General features: G+C 42.5%; 3 protein-coding genes across 4 annotated transcripts in view; all 3 read left to right on the top strand.

The window, feature by feature from the left end:
- The window catches only part of LOC125980410 (latent-transforming growth factor beta-binding protein 2), a 50,856-nt gene extending 44,951 nt beyond the window's left edge, over positions 1 to 5,905 (top strand). For both annotated transcript variants that reach the window (XM_049739450.1, XM_049739451.1), the window contains 10 exons: positions 515 to 643; positions 751 to 885; positions 1,603 to 1,800; positions 1,871 to 1,963; positions 2,203 to 2,331; positions 2,859 to 2,999; positions 3,063 to 3,236; positions 3,306 to 3,584; positions 3,668 to 3,817; positions 4,340 to 5,905. In XM_049739450.1, coding sequence (XP_049595407.1) covers positions 515 to 643; positions 751 to 885; positions 1,603 to 1,800; positions 1,871 to 1,963; positions 2,203 to 2,331; positions 2,859 to 2,999; positions 3,063 to 3,236; positions 3,306 to 3,584; positions 3,668 to 3,817; positions 4,340 to 4,515 — 1,604 coding nt within the window. In that variant the 3' untranslated portion in view covers positions 4,516 to 5,905. The remainder of the gene's footprint in view (positions 1 to 514; positions 644 to 750; positions 886 to 1,602; positions 1,801 to 1,870; positions 1,964 to 2,202; positions 2,332 to 2,858; positions 3,000 to 3,062; positions 3,237 to 3,305; positions 3,585 to 3,667; positions 3,818 to 4,339) is intronic.
- Positions 5,906 to 6,465: 560 nt separating this feature from the next.
- pomt2 (protein-O-mannosyltransferase 2) lies at positions 6,466 to 11,092 on the top strand. Its single transcript, XM_049739453.1, has 21 exons — positions 6,466 to 7,102; positions 7,205 to 7,289; positions 7,359 to 7,463; positions 7,539 to 7,647; positions 7,722 to 7,830; positions 7,916 to 8,075; positions 8,144 to 8,250; positions 8,316 to 8,398; positions 8,479 to 8,588; positions 8,670 to 8,736; positions 8,816 to 8,876; positions 8,942 to 9,020; positions 9,134 to 9,285; positions 9,351 to 9,442; positions 9,531 to 9,607; positions 9,679 to 9,750; positions 9,813 to 9,872; positions 9,950 to 10,055; positions 10,127 to 10,267; positions 10,332 to 10,443; positions 10,630 to 11,092. The coding sequence occupies exons 1-21, from the start codon at positions 6,852 to 6,854 to the stop codon at positions 10,733 to 10,735; spliced, it is 2,244 nt and encodes a 747-aa protein (XP_049595410.1). The 5' UTR covers positions 6,466 to 6,851; the 3' UTR covers positions 10,736 to 11,092.
- A 108-nt stretch (positions 11,093 to 11,200) lies between these two features.
- Positions 11,201 to 18,193, top strand: lin52 (lin-52 DREAM MuvB core complex component). The gene is made up of 6 exons (XM_049739468.2): positions 11,201 to 11,300; positions 11,860 to 11,934; positions 12,068 to 12,105; positions 12,183 to 12,249; positions 12,372 to 12,455; positions 17,890 to 18,193. The coding sequence occupies exons 1-6, from the start codon at positions 11,282 to 11,284 to the stop codon at positions 17,943 to 17,945; spliced, it is 339 nt and encodes a 112-aa protein (XP_049595425.1). The 5' UTR covers positions 11,201 to 11,281; the 3' UTR covers positions 17,946 to 18,193.
- Positions 18,194 to 18,265: the final 72 nt, after the last annotated feature.

Genomic DNA, 18,265 nt, shown 5'->3' on the forward strand with positions numbered 1-18,265 from the left:
GTTGCCACAACAACTCTATTCATTGTGGATTGTTTTGGGCCAAAAGAGCACTCTGGTATTTTTTTTTTTTGTCATTTGTGATTCCTCCTTGAGTCACATCAGGTTGAAGCCCTCTCGAAGTATTTTTCTTACATAAAGAATAAAATAATGTGTGGCGATTGTGGTCTGTGAGAAAAATTCATTGAAAGTTTCCCTCAAAAAGAAAATGGTGGCCGTCCAAGTTTAACAGCCACCGTATCCTGACAGCTCCTCTGGATTTAGTTAAAAAACAATTTTGCAAAATTTCTTTTGAATCCACTGAATAACAACCGGTGTTTGAAAACCTTGTCACGGAACTGTATAATACAAATGTCGAACTTTTTTTTGGACACGTCAAAGTGTGGTTTCACTCGTTATTGTAAGTCAAGTCGAGAATTGGATTGTGAGTTTGCATAAAAAGAAACTTGTGTTGTTGCAGTGCAAACATTTAACGCTGTGTTGTTCTTTTTGGGGCGCTCCCCCCCCACCCTCGCAGATGTGGACGAATGCCTCAATGAGACCATTTGTGAGAGCCACGGTTTTTGCGAAAACACCGACGGGTCCTACCGCTGCGAGTGTGATCTGGGCTACACCAACCCTCCTGGAGATACCACCAAATGTGTCGGTGTGTATCTTCACCAGTTCAATCTAAGCATGACTAAGCAACTGCTACTGCACATGCCTTTGTGTACACGCCTGATCCTTTGATTGACCCCCCGACCTCTCCCTCAGACGTGAATGAGTGCGAGATGAGCTTGGCGCTGTGCGGGGAGGCCCTGTGTGAGAACTTCGACGGCAGCTTCCTGTGCATCTGCCCCAACGACAATGAGGAATTTGATCCCATCGCCAGCCGCTGCCGCTCCCTGGGTAAGAGAACGCCGCGAGCCTCAGCGGACTTAATTCTGCATGGCATCGACGGGAGACGGAGTTTTCCTTCATTTAATGAGCCGTGTCGTTATTATCTAAACAACATGGGCCGACCTACTCGGTGTCTTTTCGTGTATCATTTTGACCTGGTTGCTTTCACGGCTAAGTACCGCGGTTGGTTGGACGGGCCGGCAAAATTTGTACGAGTCTCGGCAGGGTTGTTTTTACTCTAAACCCCGGCTATGCCTCTGTGTACATTTTTGCCACATTCTCCTGTTTGCTTTGGACGTGTGTTAATCAATCATGTGAATGTGAAGAGTTGACTCACATGCCAGTGTTTCCATTTGGTTAAAATGGCGGCTTATGTGATGCACCACCTACTAGGCGGCATGCAGACACATTGACTCATAAAGACACTTGACAATGTCCCTGCGTGATACTGGTTGATTATATAGTGGAGGGACAAAAGTGAAAAACAATAGTCTAATAGCATAATTGCATTTTTTTTTTAAGTTTCCAGAAAAACAAGAGAACAACACAATAAATCCAACAATTAAGAAGACTTTAGTTGTCCTGATTTAATCCTTTGCTGAAAATTCACACCAGACCGATAATATAACAATACTCTCGTGCATATATTCTTTATCCTCTCGGAAAAATCACGCAAAGTCTGTTTTATGTTGGATTAACGCCATTTTTTTTTATGTCCGCTTGTAGCTGTCACCGAGCCAAAAGGCTCCGCCCCCGCAGCCCCCTCGTCGGAGGAGAGAAAGGAATGCTACTACAATTTAAACGACGCCAACTTCTGCGACAACGTCTTATCCCGTAACAGCACCAAGCAGGAGTGCTGCTGCACCGTCGGCGCCGGCTGGGGCGACAACTGCGAGGTCCACGGCTGTCCCGCTCCAGGAGGAGGTGCGATGAAATGTTCAATGCATGCATTTTAATTCTGCTCGCCCCTGTAAACAATTTTTTTTTTTTCTAGATGATTATAACCAGTTGTGCCCTCACGGCAGCGGCTCCATCCCCCTGCCAGCTTCGTCCACTCAAAGTCTGGCAGAACAACGACTCTACATAGGTAATGATTTTTTTTTTTTTTATTGTTTCCTCCACTTTTACTTTCACCTTCTGCCACTTTTGAAGCCAAATATACAAATATAATCACTCGCCAGCTTTTACGAGACGGACCCATGCCAAAACTCGGTAGGATGCACACCTGTTTTCATGCTTTCATCACAGTCTGCTCCATTGTTTGCTCAGGCGGTAGCTAACATTTCCTGAAACAGCTTTTCACCAATATATTTTTTTTGTCCTCAGATGCAAATGAATGTGAAATGTTTGGACCTGACATTTGTAAGAACGGACAGTGTGTCAATCTCTTCTCCACCTATACCTGCTACTGCCGCTCGGGTTTCTACTACGACAACGTCCGACTGGAGTGCGTCGGTAAGAATTTCGTCCTTATTTTTTTGAAATTGTCAGTTGATTAAAATCACTGCCTTTGAGCTCTCTCGTGCGTCTCGTGCCATTGTTCTGACTTCTCTTATTGACACCACATGTCCCATTAGTCTTATTGCTTTCAGTCACAAAGCACACGTTTGAACTCTTTGTTTTGGTACCGCATTCTTCTCTGCTTGTGAAGAAAGAAAGCAGCTATTTTTATGTCATGGAATGGAAAAAATGTTTGAGATGATGACAATGAATACAAATAACAAAAAGGGGACCAGGCATTGTTTGGATTAAGTCGAATAAATAAATTTCTGGCCGAGTAGTTGCTAGGCTCAGAGTCAAGAGATCTGGATTCCGAGCTCAAAGATGGTGGTCTAGTGTTTAGCACATCTGCCTCACAGTTCTGAGCTTCAAACAGGTGTGGAATTTCCGGATTTGCATGTTCTCTCTTGAGCTTGTGTGGTTTTTCTCTCCAGCTGCATCCCACTTCTAAAGATTATTTTCTCTGTCAATATGACTTTCAGATTACGACGAATGTGAATTCGGAAACGCCTGTATTGATGGAGCGTGCGTGAACACGGCGGGCTCGTTCAACTGTTTCTGCAGTCCGCCGTTAATGCTGGACGCCACGCTGCGGCGTTGCGTAAGCGTCAACACAACAGAAGGTATGTCATACAAGAAGAACCCGTCCGTCACTTGACAAAAACTAACTTTTGTTGTTTTCATAGAATCTGTGGAGTCCAACCTGGACGTGCACATGGACATCTGCTGGCAGCGTTTGGAAGGCGGCGACACGTGTGTCGGACCCCTGCAGGGTCGCAGAACGACCTACACCGAGTGTTGCTGCCTGTATGGAATTGCATGGAGTGGACAGTGTGCCTTTTGTCCAAGGAAAGACTCTGGTGAGAAAAATATTTTCTCCATGCCTCAAATGACATTTTCCCTAATCTTCTCTCTGCTTCTGATTTCAGAGGACTACGCCGTCATGTGCAACCTCCCTCTTAGAGGAGGTTCAGACAGTCTACGAGAGCGGCCGAGCTACGAGTACGGCGTGGACGGGCCTGAGGATCCCGTGGAGCCTTTTGTTCCGCCCTACTGGGACAACTACGGCGGCCCGGCGGGACCGTACGACGTTCCCGCGAGCGTCCCCTTGTTCAACGATAACGATTACAACGTCCGACAGCCGCCAGCGCGAGTCCCCGTTCATCGACCTCGTGAGCATCAACCTCGGCCGGTGGATTCCTTTAATGGTAGGTTGGGAATGAGAGGATTGATTGATTAGGGGGTGTCCCAATACTTTTGTCTCTACAAACTCCTCTTTGTGTTTTTCCAGAGCGCTACGATGCCTTCGAAGGTCTCCAAGCGGAAGAATGCGGGATCCTGAACGGTTGTGAAAACGGACGATGCGTTCGCGTGAGGGAAGGCTACACCTGCGACTGCTTCGACGGTTACGAGTTGGACCTAAACAAGATGGCCTGCATAGGTACGTTCTCGCGATGTAAAATCAGGGATGGGTGGGGGGAACTGGACCATGTCTCCATGGAATGCCTGTTTAATTGTCTGTCAAAATATTGAAATCAGACTTTGGTGATTTTTCACTCCCGCCTTTAAACTTTGTGGAGTCACACTTGAGATTTATGACGACTCAAGAAAAATCTGCGTTTAACAACCTTGCATTCATTAGCTTGTGTTTTATAGCGATCTCATGAAAGCTGTTTACTCCCCTCATGCATTGTCTGTTAGCTCACAATCTGGATACTCGCTGCCAAGAAGAAGGCCTTGACTCTCCGGCCACTTACTCAATCACATCGGGTTTTTATATTCTTTAAGTGTGCTTTGTTTTGTGTAAAAAAAAAAAAAAAAAAGTGAGACTGTCTTGTTCTGGAATGCGATGAATATTCAAGGTCGATGGCGAGCTAGTGGAAACAGGTGGTGCAATATTTTACCAGGAAGGGCTAATTTGGAGATATGCTTGATATGGTTTTAATATTCTCCTGATCCGCAGATATCAACGAATGCGAGGACATCAGCGACAAGGTGCCGTTGTGTCAGAACGGCCACTGCAGCAACACAGAAGGGTCGTACAAATGCACCTGCTTGCCCGGCTTCGTGGCCTCCGACAAGCCCCACAAATGCATCCCGGCTATCCCGGCGGCAGACCTCAAGCAAACGGGGAACTGAGACCAAGAGATGGACGGCTGTGGAGTTCTCCTGCTTCCTTAAGAATCATCTGCTTAGCCATGAGCCTAATGAGGACAATAGAAAATAGATGGATGGCACTTAACAGATGTTTTAAAAAAACTTTTTCTTATTCTTCATTCCACTTCTTCACACGAAGCTGAACAGCACAGCTCAAATGTGCCGACCAAGAGCTGGGAAGACAATACAACCAAACGTTTCAAAAATAAAGTGCTTTGCCGCCGCCTCTAAAGACTTGAGATGTATATGAGGATCTGATGATATGATGTTCTGTAAAGGTGCAATACTTGCCTTCATCTGGTTTGACCACTTTTTTTTAAGACTTAAAAAAAAAATCCAACCACCAGTATTAACTTATTTTATTCTGTTGACAAAGGAGCAAGATTCTCAAAGCGGGATGCTACATTTAGTTTCAAGACTCGATCAACCAAGTATAACTTTTTTTTTTTTTAAGTAAAAACAAATTTGTGTACACAATTCAATCAAACATTTCATTCCCACTAAGACAAAGGCTCCATTGGAGAGGTTTGGTATATTTTGTACAGCTCTAGCTCTATGTATTTTTGTTAAATATCATTTTAATGCTTCCTACATAGCACGACCAACATTTTTTTTTTTGTTTGACATAAAACACAAAATCTGGAAAAAAAAATATAGCTTTGTAGATTTATACATCTGTAAAAACAAACTATTTTTTAAAAGCAAATCTTTTTATGTGTGAGGAGAGTGACTGACACTGTACCAGAGGAACTGTGTGTGTGTATAACCTGCCCTGTGGAGCAGAATATGAACTATATATTTTTTGGGGGGAAGTGACAGCACTGTTCTTAATTTGATGGCCGACATTTTCCATTTCATTACAAAAACAACGCTTTTTGAATTGTAAACACCGATTTCTGTATGTTACAACTCTCTGGTTGAATATTAACTGTTGTTTTTCTGAGTCATGAATGTATCATAGACAGCCTACATGCTTTTTTTTCTTTATTGCAACTTATGTTTGTGGTTCAGGTTTAATTTAATCATTTGTTTAACTGGCACCTGGCAAAACACAATCATGGCAGCACAGTCTAAATCCAATATCCCCCTTAACCTGCATTAATGAACTATAAAAGCTGCAATTACGCAAATGTTTCCATGCGATGTGCACTGTACTTTGATTGTGCTGCTCTAATTATCACCTGAACCAGACGGGAAGTCTAACATTTGGGTCAAAGTTGGAACAATCAAGGCTCCTGTAAAAGCCACAAATAACCTAGTGGTAATGTCTCGTTGAAATGCGGGTGGCCATCGGAAATATCACGCTCATTCGTTTTGTTTACCTCTTGACTGTAATCACTGTCAGTCATCCAAATAAAAATGTAAAAATAGACATCTGTTTAGTGTTTTTTTTTTTTTTACTAGGAATGCATTTCATTACTGTACCTCAATTATTTTAAATTAAGGTACATAAATGAAGAAATGGGAAGATACAATGAATGCTCATATAGTACATTTGTGTGTCTATGGATTGAAATAACTCAGAATATTATAAGTACATTGATTATTCATTTTTGTGAAATGTATTAGCTATTTTTCATTTATTAGTAAATAACACTAATCATGTTTTGACTAATTTTATTTGTGTTTTTTTTAAATAATTTAACTGGATTTACGTAGTCTTTTTTTATTTTATACTTCTGCAGGTATTCAAATATGTTAACGTATTTATTTCATTGAGGGGCACAAAAAATACAATCAATATGAACCATTATGTTATAGCCCCATCTTGTGGTCAAAATGCAGTATCACAGTGCTGTTTTGTGATTGGCCAGCAGCGAACGATTTTATTAAAAGTGGAGACTCATGGGATATGTAGTTTTTTTGGGCGTTCTAACAACTGTTTGACTATAATATTATACTACAACTCCCACACACCACCTTTAACCCTCCTCCATTGCTGTCGGCTCACGCTATGCCCAAACTAGATTGATTATGGTCAATAACACAAGGCGAAATTATAATTGCATTCGTAGGGCTTTTTTATCGTAATAATTTAAATTAATCGCAAATCAAGTCTGTCTATCTGGAAGCACCAGTTGTTTTTTTTTAAACGGATGAACCGACCAAGCTAAGTTAAGTATACGATAAATATGAGTTTCATAAATGGTGTGATGCATTCATGGACAGTATTGGCACACGTGGCTGTCAATGGAGAAAGGTCATGATGCTCATATTGCAGGATATCTAAACTGCATAATAAAAAAATAGCTTTGACCTAGCTTGCTCGACATTTGGAATGGACATTCTTTTTGTAGCGTTCTAATGGAAAAAGGACAATGGTCCTAGCAGGGGATACATCAATAAGACACAGGAAGACCTTCCAGGCATCCACTCCTCAATCTACTGACAAAAACTCCAACAAGGATGGACACTTGACTGAGGATGATAGTCGGCAAACCAATGGGAGTCATTTCAGAAAAAGAAGAAGCTCCACCAGTGATGAGTCCACTAGAGGACTGCTTCTCTTGGTGGCTGGATTGTCCTTCTCCACACGTCTCTATAATATAAAAGAGCCTCCTCATGTGTGGTGAGTTGGGAAAAATATCATCCATTTTCCATACTGTTGGTCTGGACTGATGCTTCCTAACATGGTCTCATGATTATTTTTGGCTCTTGTGTTTTCTTTAAGTTGGGACGAGACACACTTTGGAAAAATGGGAAGCTACTACATCAACAGGACCTTCTTTTTTGATGTCCACCCACCTCTGGGGAAGGTGATTTTCTTTTTCTGAACTTCATTCTAGTGAAGGAAATACAAAAAAAAAATTTCCATCGTTTTCCAGATGCTGATCGGACTAGCTGGATACATGAGTGGTTACGATGGCACGTTTCCATTCACAAAGCCAGGAGATAAATATGAACATCACAATTACTGGGGCATGAGAATGGTATGTATGCATTTGCCACTATTGCTGCATCAAAAAAAAAATCTACCTTTCTAAAAAAAATTTTTGTTCCTCCAGTTCTGTGCAGGCTTAGGCTCTTTTCTCCCCATCTTTGCCTACCTCATCGTATTGGAGCTGTCGCATTCTCAGACTGCTGCTCTCATTGCTGCTTGGCTGCTCATATTTGGTAGGACTCAAAGTCAATTCCATTTTTTTCTGTGAATTATCATTCACTTGATATTCTCCGCTTGTTCCTGACAGACACGGGCTGCATCACCATTTGTCAGTACATCCTGTTGGACCCCATCCTCTTGTTCTTCATCATGGCAGCAGTGTTCAGTATGGTCAAGTTCAAGCAGCAAAAAGACAGGTTCGCAATATTTTTGCCTAACATTCCTTCAACTGTTTCGCATGTCATTATTATTATCATTATTATTATATTGTATGTTTTCCAGGCCTTTTTCTGCTTCCTGGTGGTTTTGGATGATACTTACCGGTGTCAATCTTGCTGGGGCTCTCGGGGTGAAGTTTGTGGGTCTTTTTGTCATCCTGCTAGTGGGACTGAACACAGTTTCGGACCTTTGGAGACTTTTAGGAGATCTGGATCTATCACTGGTAATCATCAGGATACAAAAATAATGATGATGTTGACCAGTTTAACGTAATTTGTTTCCTGGCTTTAGGTGGACATCGCTAAGAACTTCCTGGCCAGGGTTGTGGCGCTTATCCTGCTTCCCATCTTCCTCTATGTTACAATATTTGCGGTCCATTTTGTGGTGCTGAATAAAAGGTAAATTGGATGCAGATTAATGTCTCGGATAATTTTGTTTGATTCATTGCGCTCTTTGTTCTCAGCGGACCAGGAGATGGTTTCTTCAGTTCCGCCTTCCAGTCCCGTCTCATCGGGAACAACCTGCACAATGCGTCTATGCCTGAGTGTGAGTATGCTGCAACATTTAGAAAAAAAAATGTTTTAGAATTGCTTGTTTATGTGAGGATTTTTTTTTATTTTTTGCAGACCTGGCGTACGGCTCCACCATTACGTTGAAGAACCTTCGCATTGCTGGAGGCTATTTGCACTCTCACTGGCACTTGTACCCTGACGGAGTTGGAGCGAAGCAGCAGCAGGTCATCATTTGTTCTCATTTATTTCAACTTCACACACAAAATCTATCTTGCATGTTTATAAAATGATATATACCGTTACAGATTACAGCCTACCTTCACAAGGACTACAACAACTTGTGGTTGGTGCACAGACACAACGATACAAACTGTAAGGAGAGTTGGAGACCAGTCAACCTGTAATTTTACTTTTCAATGTTAACAATTATGTTTTTTTTATTGTGCTTTAGCTCAATCCAAGTCCCCTGATCTGGTTCGTCATGGTGACATCATCAGATTGGAGCACAAAGAGTCAGTAAGATGGCAATTGCTTTGTATCAGTTCCTTCAAATAATGCTTTCCCTGGTTTCCCCCAGAACAACTCGAAACCTTCACAGTCACCTCCATGAAGCCCCGCTCACCGTGAAGCACTTCCAAGTTACGGGGTATGGCATTGTGAGTAGATAACCTACTGCAAATGTTTACGTGGCAGCATTTCAAAATAAAAATAGAATTACTATACTTGGACAAAATATTTGTGTCTGAAATTGGGAACTTTTCGTCCTTAGAATCATACCGGTGACAACAATGACCTCTGGCAAGTGGAGGTGTGCGGAGGTCGCAAAGGTGACCCTGTGAAGGTGCTGCGCAGCAAAGTTCGCTTTCTGCACAAAGCCATCGGTTGTGCACTTTCCTCATCTGGGAAAACTCTACCCAAGTGGTAAGGATGACCTCATTTAGTCGTAATTATAACTTGGGAAAGCTGAGCACATGTTTTTCGTATAGGGGCTGGGAACAAGTAGAGGTCACCTGTAGTCCGTACTTGAAGGAGACTCCCAGCTCACAGTGGAACATTGAAGATCACGTCAACGCCAAATGTATGAGCCACTCTTTCTTTTTGTCTTAATTTTTTTTCTTTTTATATTAAGCACTTATCGTTTTTTTCTGCTCTTGTGTTCTTGACAGTGCCCAACATTAGTCTGGCAGTGCTGAAGCCTCATTTTCTCGAGATCCTCGTGGAGTCTCACATTGTGATGATAAGAGTAAGTGCAAAACTATCCTTGTCGTTCTTAGCAAATGCAATGAAACATTACGAAATTTTTTATTTTTTTAGGGTAACAGTGGTTTGAAGCCCAAAGACAATGAGATGAACTCCAAACCATGGCACTGGCCCATCAACTACCAGGTGAAAATGGAGTGTGATTTGTGTAAACAATTTCAAATCACTGATGTTTGTTTCTTGTGCAGGGTCTAAGGTTCTCAGGAGTGAATGAAACAGAGTATCGCGTGTACTTACTTGGCAACCCTGTGAGTATTCCGCTTCAAAATTTCTTCCTTTGTGGATTGTGCTTCATCAGCACACAGTAATATCTTCTTTTTCATAGGTGGTCTGGTGGATAAATCTGGCCAGTTTGGGTTTATATCTGATTTTGGTAGCAGTCACTTCCGTTGCTTTCCAGAGAGGCATCTCAGTGAGCCAAAGGAGAAGAGGTATGATTGATTTGGGACTTTGTTTATTGCACAACAGTGCGAATCGTGATGTCTTATTCTCTGTCTTGCAGATCATTGTTTTGTGCTCATGAGGGGAGGAGGCCTCCTGTTCCTTGGTTGGCTCCTGCACTACATGCCATTCTACACCATGGGCCGGGTTCTCTACTACCATCACTATTTCCCAGCAATGCTCTTTAGCAGCATGCTAACAGGTAGCACAGTATTCCTGCTCGTTCTGCTCGAGAGGATACAAATTGTGATGTTTGCTGATGACAGGAATTACGTTGGATTTCCTGTTGAACATAGCCGACATTCTTCTCCCACTACCGTATTGTGACTGGCTGCAAAGAGTTGGAAAAGTGTTTCTACTGGTAGTTGTTCTTTACAGGTGAGACCCAATATTTCACGTTTAATTTTTATAATAGATGGATAGGCCAGGTCATTCTTTGATTTATAAAATAATTTGTTAAATGTATGTGTTAATTTTTTTTTATTTTTTTTTTTTTATTTACAGTACATCAAATTATTGTGAATTGTATTGCAATTTTTTATTTGTATTGTTTCTCTTTTTCAGTTTCTACCTGTTCCACCCGCTCACCTATGGCATGACGGGGCCTCTGGCGCACGAGCCAGGCAGCTCAATGGCCGGACTGAAGTGGATGGAGTCCTGGGAGTTCTAACAAGTTTTCCGTGAACATGACACTAAAGTTTTAAGTCAAATCGTTTTGAGCAGAAAGGACTTCAACTAATTTGTCATTAATTGCACAGTCTTGCAGTGTTGAAGAAAATGTTTTGTCGTAGTACTGTACGCCGTCAGAGTTGTTTGAATTGAGTAATCAGCGCTAACTTACAAATTGCGTTGTCATTTTAATGTTGTAAGAACGATCGTAAGTGCCTCAAAAATTCTGAAAATAACCCAATTTCTTTGGTAGTCATTCAAAGACTATTTTTATTGTTATCTTGATCTAGATTTTTTTGTGATATAGCTTTTTACGCATACATAACAGTCCATGTTAATAAACTATGATATTCTTTTAGCCTGTGTGTTGCAGTACTTTAATTATCACGATCTCCTGCAAAATGATCAAAATACTGATTGGTAGTACCCTAGCGGCAGATAAGGGATATTACACCCTCTGTTGGTTGGAAAACGTCTGCTGTCAACACGGACGTCCGTATGTTCGTGGCTGCTATTGGTCGACTTTGGTCACGTGTTCAATTCGAAGATGGCGTCTCCAAATGGAGGTAAATTCTAATTCTTTACCGAGACGTTCTGTGTCTATATTCGTATTTTGCTATTTTTCTGCCCTGTTACTTATCATCGACCCCACTCAAACGTCATAACGGGTTAAAGTCAACATCTTCTGTTCAATTTTTTGTTTGACGCGAACTCTTCTAGTGGACTTGTGTGTTTGTGTATGTCGAATGTACGTTCATCAGTAACAGTAGACATTTGACAACAGCTAAATGTGCTTGTTGCTTAACTGCTAAAAATGCAAGCTCTGTTTGTGACATAGTGAGTTGCATTATTGACACAAATATTACAATGATATTGAGTTGCGATGACGTAACGTTATTGTTGTGAGAATGCTGAAGATATTAATTCGTGTTATTCTAATTCTTTATTATTATTATTTGTGGTACACTTGCTGGTACCAAATTCGTGTTTCCCAATTTCCCCCAAGGATGGAATGGAAAAGCAATTATGTAATATGGAGTGTTACATTTTCAAATTTGCACATGTTACCAGAATATACCATATTAATATCCATTTTAATAGCAAACAAATTTCATGTCTTGATAGCTGAAGATTTTGGAAGCTCTCTGCTCTGTTATGAGAAGCTGGACAGAGCATCACCCGAACTTTGGCCTGAGCAGCGTAAGCCTAAATTTTCTCTTCTCTTATCTTATTATTATTATTATTATTATTATTATTATTATTATTATTATTATTTTGCAGTCTTGGATTTGTTGAATTGCTTAGGTCTTATCTGTCCTCTTTTTTATTGCAGTTCCTGGAGTTGTTGAATTTGCTGCCTCTTTTAAAAATGTGAGTCTAATCTGTCTTTAGCATCTCGGGTCTTTTGACGGATTATTCGAATCAAATGGCTGTTTGTGACTCCGCAGCCCATCACAAATTCGCCGCCCAAGTGGATGGCTGAGCTGGAGAGCGAGGACATTGAGATGTTAAAAGGTCAAACCGATTTGCCTGCTTGCCATATTATTGTTGTTTGAGAAAATCTGTCGTTCATTAATTGATATCGACTGCGTGTAAACCAACAGTATATAAGTAAATGTTTTATTTCTTTCCTGCAGAGTTGGGTAGTTTGACAACAGCTAATCTCACGGAGAAGGTCAAAGGCCTTCAGAACCTCGCTTACCAACTGGGTTTAGAAGAATGTAAGTACCACTAGCAACACAAAATACTATTGTTGACAATGACTTCCACGTGAGTATAAAGACAAGACTTTTCTGTTAAACATATCTTATATTTTGTTAAAATTACCCATGTAAATTCTTACTTGGCCACTAGATGGCGGCTGTTGCCTTTAAATCACAAAGCGTTGAGCACACAGCATGATCCAAGGTCGAAATGTGTATTTGCAATAAGCTGCTCAAGCAAGTTAACCGTCAAAATAACCTATTTGGGTCAATCTTGTTACTGCATCAAAGGTGAGTAACACAAGCACGACAATAAATTCTGATAATAAAACAAGTGCCGGATGCATGTGATGCATGCAAAATTGAGTTTTTAATCCTTTCCCCTTTTACTACCTCCATTGTCATAATCCCACTGGAGTGTGGATTAGAGTGCTGTAGCTAAGTGCTCAAAATTTCCAAAGAGAAAATGGCTGCTTATTTTTCTATTGAAATAACGCAAAGGCCGGTGACTGAAAAAGTGACGAGTGCAGCTTTTGTTTACTGCAACTAGGACTACTGCTAACCAGGAGGAACGAGTAATCTAGTTAGTATAAAGATGTTTGCTGTCACAGATGCAAGATTTGCAGTCCTGTCATGTAGCCGTGCTTGACGAGACCCAACGATGGTTATTATTGGTGTCGGAGCTGCCCTGTAATGGGCGGCCTGTTTAAAGCTCTCTGGTTTAATTTTCTCCTTTTCCTGGCTGTCAGGGGAGGGCTTGTAAATCTCAGCTACTTTTTCATCACGTTTGCCGTGTTGCTCAGGACCCGTAAACCAGACTCGGTCGAGGGCGAGGGGGACGGGATTTACTACCCCCCCGCCCTCCTCGGGCATGTGGACTATTAAAAAGGGCAGGACACAATCAAGTAGTGAAAACTCAGCCAGCCTCCTGCAGTAAGAAAAGCAACCTGAGCCAGTCTTTCATAAAAGGCATAAAAAAACATTCCCTTGAGCTCATATAGCAACTGAGTTTGTGTCGATTTTTCTTTCCTGTACGCTCATCACACTCTCATGTTAATTCATCAGCATGCATGCACCCCCCCCCCCCCCCCCCCCCTCCCCTCGCCCTGCAACAATGGCTGCATGACGCTGGCCTAGTCAATTCCCACTGGGGCTTGACGCGTGCCTCTTCCTCGGGCCCAGCTGTTACTCCTCCCAGTGATGAATGCTTCTGTCGCGGGCCGCCGAGTATGGGCAGCAGGCCCCGCGTCTCCGGGGAAAGCGCGGCGCTCTGGTAAATTCTGTTATCGGAGGTAATTGAAAGCTGAGTGTTCCTTTGGGAGCCTCTGAAGAGCGTAGGATTTTGCCAAGGCGGCGTCGGTGGTAGTCTATCCCGCCGGTGTGCTGGAGGATATTGCGCAACACTTGAACCGGGAAACATTATATTCATTAAAAGTATCTCTGCTCATTAACCGGCGTTACCTTTCATCTGTGTCAAGTTGCAGTTTCAATTAGTTTGTTGTGTCTCAAGCGCCGTCAGTGGCATCCCTAAAGATTACCGATAGACTCACAAGTCGAGTCCTTTCAACCGTTTTTTTCCACGTATACATCCCCGAGTTAATAATGGCAGCCAAATTCATGGCGTCATAATTCTTAATTACACACATGAGCTCGGCGGCATGTTAAACATCGCCAAGGCACGCTGGAGCCAGAACGACCCCCCCCCCTCTAAATCTGGCTTTAGGTTTTTATGTCCACATGCTGGCACGGCTAAGCTAACCCAATTCTGCCGCATAAAGAAATCCATTCTTATGTAGTTTTTAATTCTGCATATATTCCACACAACCTTTGCCCGACCTTCTTTGTCGTCCCAACTATTCATGTTTAGAAAGTAGACACCAGACCAACTGGGCCCCTCCCCGCGTCATCCCATGCCGACCCCTGTTGCTTCTCCTTACGTGAAGGTGAGCCTGAAGGTCAGCCTGCCCTGACAGTTCCTAATAGCCCCGCTTTCGGCACCTCCTCCTCCTCGGCACCCGCCCCAGGATCAATCTCCGGCCTATTAGAAGCGTGCCGCCGTTGAATATGATTGCATTCACTGGGCCCAACTGGCACTAATGCGCCGCCATCAATCCATCAGGGCGGGCTGACCAAAGGACATGCGGTTATGAAGTGTCTGCGCCGACAGCCGCTGAATGAGGATACCCTTCCTCGCCCTCTTCCTCCTCCTCTTTACCACTCCTAATACGCTCGCCTCATCTTTTCACCTCCAGCCAATTTCTTCGCCGGCTCAATGCTGTAAACTGCTGTGTGGTTTGCTAGTTTCTCCATTTTCTCTTTTTTTGGGAGGGGGGCGTATTTTTTACCCTTTAAAATCACCCGTACTCCCGTTCAGTTTCAATTCTAGTAAGCCCCTTGTTGAAAAAAAATAATTTGGCAAACCTTTTGCAACCAAATGACCCCAACGTGTGCAGCAGGTTGCGGCTGTGTCTGCAGCAGCCTGTTCGTTTACCAGACAGCAGCAGTGTTGGCGCTCTGTGAAAGGAGACGAGGCAGAGCGCTATGGACACACACACACACGCACACACACACGACTCCTCGTCTCTGCCTCCCGCCTGAGCGGATCGGAAATGACATCTCATTTCCATAAAGGCATTAGGAATTCATTGAATTTTCCTTCCCAGCTAATCATAGTCCGGGTGTAAAACCTTTTAGGCTTTTTAATGAATGATTCTTGACTGATTGCCTATTAATAAGGACACCTCTTGAACAGGCATAGTAAAGGGCTGGGGGGGGCTGGGAAGTGCAGGTGTTTGTTTTGGTGTGTGTATGTGTGTGTCAATGAGGCGAGGATGACTAGACCCCACCCCGATGGGACATAAAGAGGAACCAGTGGCCCCCTTGGGAAATCACAGCTCGTGTCTGCATCTTAAATATCCCTGTGAAGTATCAATAAGTGGGTAATTGAATTTTGAACACAAACATGAGCGTCAGGTGTATGCGGTGTGTGTGTGACTCTTGTGTGTTTCATCTCCTGTGTCTCCCGTGTCCCCCCCCCCCCAGGGAAGTGGATGTTAAACCCATTAAATAAAGCTTACAGGCCGTAATAGCCGGGCAGCACTTTGAGACGGACGGAGAGGGTCAGATAAGTCCTCTTAGCTCTTAATGAAAGTGAATCGGGGGCAGGCGGGGCCGAGGTCCAGGACTCCTGTTAACCCGGGTGGTCAGCTGCCTTTGGGGGCTAACAGGGGTCCTGCCGTCCCGAGAGGTGGAGTGACGATTACTCTCATTTCATACACAGGGGAATTGCAGTTGGGGGGGGGGGGTGACAATGACACGCAGATCAATCGCCATAAATGCGTGCAAGTAAGATGTTCCACTGCAGCGTTTCATTTCCATTCCAACCATTTGTGATTTACTCCAAACCAAAAATGATTTAACGATGCATAGCGTGTAAAATACATTTCACTTGTGACATCAAATTTCTTTTGGGTGTATAACTCCATCCAGGTCTTTTTTTTTTTTTTTTAATTCCGAAAAAAGCCTGCATTTTAAATAGCAGCGGAACACATTCATTTGTTTTCACATATACTTTAATCTTCTTACCGACAATGGATTCAGGGACTAAGCGTGACTTCTGTAGAGGATTATAACAGTCTGGAGGTAGTAGCCGCCCACATTAGCATCCAAAATGACCAAATAAGAAATAGCCCAAAAAGAAAATCATACGTGGTTCAGTAATTGCATGCAGTTCCCTGACGGAAGCGCCTAAATGATAATGAGATGGCGGCAAATCAGCAGGGCAAGGAAACGAGCCCCGGCAATCCATAAGGTGTCATTTAGTATGGATGGCAGTAGTAACAAGATGCTGATTAACTTAGTGCAAAATTAGTAATTGACCTTTCTAATCAACTAAACAAATCTCTAAGTTCCCCTAATCAGTATTGATCTCGCCCGTTGTATGACAAAGCGCACGTGGCGAGCGAGAGCTTGCGTTTGGAAGATGAGAGATTATGATGGGAGTTTTGTTCCTGTCATCATTGTCCTTTATTTTTTTCGCCTTGTTTGTTTACTGAGCCCTTTTATGCATGGGGAAAAAAAATTGCCAGCTGGAAGATAATGAAAAACTTTTTGTGCTGCCAATTGTGCCATTAAAATGTAATCTGAGGCAATCTTGAACTCAATCTGAATTCATTAAATGTGATAAATTCCGATATTTACATTTTTTCGCAAGTAGTTTTTAATGCATCAAAAACATTTGACAAACCGCCATTTTCTTTTTGATAGCTTAACAGTCACCATAAAACTCTGACAAAGATTATTCGAACTTCGTCGGAGTTTCTCGACAGGCCGCGCGTGAAAACAAAGTGCTGATTTATGCGACGAGTTGTAATTAATGAGACTCTCGGTGATGTTGGGGGGGCCTCGAGAGGCGTGGCGCGTTCATCTCAGGCTCATCAGAGGCTGAAGAAAAGACGAGAGCGACATCATAAATGAAAAAAAAAAAAAATTAACTGCCGCAGACAGTTCTCAAGCATAACTGCTCCCAATAAGAAAGTGCGCCGTCGGGGTCATCCCGGTGTAATTGCGTTCAAGCATTTTGATGACTGTTCCAATCAGACGGCTTCTCTACCTGTGTCCAACGCCCCAGATGTTCTCCGGGATGGGACGGGATGGCAAAGTGCAAAATTAATTTGCGCCATTTGAATTAGCATCGTCTTTAACCCGATAGCACACACCTCAAGGTGACGCTAGCACCAGCGCCATTAAAATTCCGTACCGGCCACCTCATCAGAATTACCAACCGGGCCCGGCTTTTTTTCATTAGCCCCCATGCCCAGGAAAGGGGAGGGGCCTTTTTTAGCAGCAGACACTCGTCTCTTGCGACTATTATGAAGGTGGATGACATTCTGCTTAATACCGTTTTGTACCCGTGCATTTATATTGTGTGATGTGCAAAATGAAGTCACGGAGGTAATTCCGGCTCGGCGGCTCATAAAAGCAACCGGCCCGGCCAACAGCGGCTTCTCATCTTTAACAAAGAGTGATTACGGTAACCTGGATGGTGCCGCTTCCCACTCTCTGATGGTACTGAAGTAGTATTGATCATCTGATACTCTTCGGAAAATATTTTCTGTAATCAGGAAAAATGAATCCTACTTTTTTCTCCCCTACTTTTTTGCTTTGCATAATGTTGATGCGATGAGCACGTCGGAGCACTTGTCAAGTGAATCACAAAGCGTCTTTTTTTTTTTTTTATGCTGTTGTGAGTGAACAGATGTGAAATAATTACCTACCCGGTGTGACTTTGCATGCGCGTATTAAATTCATGCTTTGCATCACTAATGGTGCTGCTCAAGAAGGCGAACGTTGATCACAGATTGTCTGAAGTTTCTCCGTGCAAACTTGATGCGGATGTTTTTGCCTCACACTTTTCATTTAGTTTTCTTGTTTATTTTTATTTTGTTTACAGCCAGAGAAATGACAAGAGGGAAGTTCCTGAACATCCTGGAAAGGCCGAAGAAGTGATGTCAAATGACGTTTTTAATAGTTCCCATGTTTAACTCCTGCAAGATGGATCCAACCAATTTTTTTTTCAAATACTAAAAAATATTAAGGTTTTAAAAACGGAAAAGGTGAGTTGTTATTAATGCGTGAAACTTTCCTCTGGCTTCAAGATCCTGCTGTCTTTGTATTATCATTTACTTAAACCTTCCTATTTATGCTCATTTGCATTTTTATGATGTATTAAAATGTTGCTTGTTTTGATATAATAACATCTTTCTTTCCTTTTTTTTCCCCCTAATCCCACCAAACTTGTTTATTTTGGGCAATAACTCGGTTCAGAC

This window comes from Syngnathus scovelli, chromosome 14 (assembly GCF_024217435.2).
Source record: "Syngnathus scovelli strain Florida chromosome 14, RoL_Ssco_1.2, whole genome shotgun sequence".
NCBI classification, from domain to species: Eukaryota; Metazoa; Chordata; class Actinopteri; order Syngnathiformes; family Syngnathidae; genus Syngnathus; species Syngnathus scovelli.

Bases quoted from the DNA above. Each gene is read 5' to 3' on its own strand.
- pomt2 (XM_049739453.1), top strand. From the start codon at position 6,852: ATGGTCCTAGCAGGGGATACATCAATAAGACACAGGAAGACCTTCCAG. The intron at 9,021-9,133 runs GTGAGTAGATAA...TTTCGTCCTTAG, and splicing joins AAGTTACGGGGTATGGCATT to AATCATACCGGTGACAACAA. The intron at 9,286-9,350 runs GTAAGGATGACC...TTTTTCGTATAG, and splicing joins GGGAAAACTCTACCCAAGTG to GGGCTGGGAACAAGTAGAGG.
- lin52 (XM_049739468.2), top strand. The intron at 11,935-12,067 runs GTAAGCCTAAAT...TTTTTATTGCAG, and splicing joins CGAACTTTGGCCTGAGCAGC to TTCCTGGAGTTGTTGAATTT. The intron at 12,250-12,371 runs GTCAAACCGATT...TCTTTCCTGCAG, and splicing joins GGACATTGAGATGTTAAAAG to AGTTGGGTAGTTTGACAACA.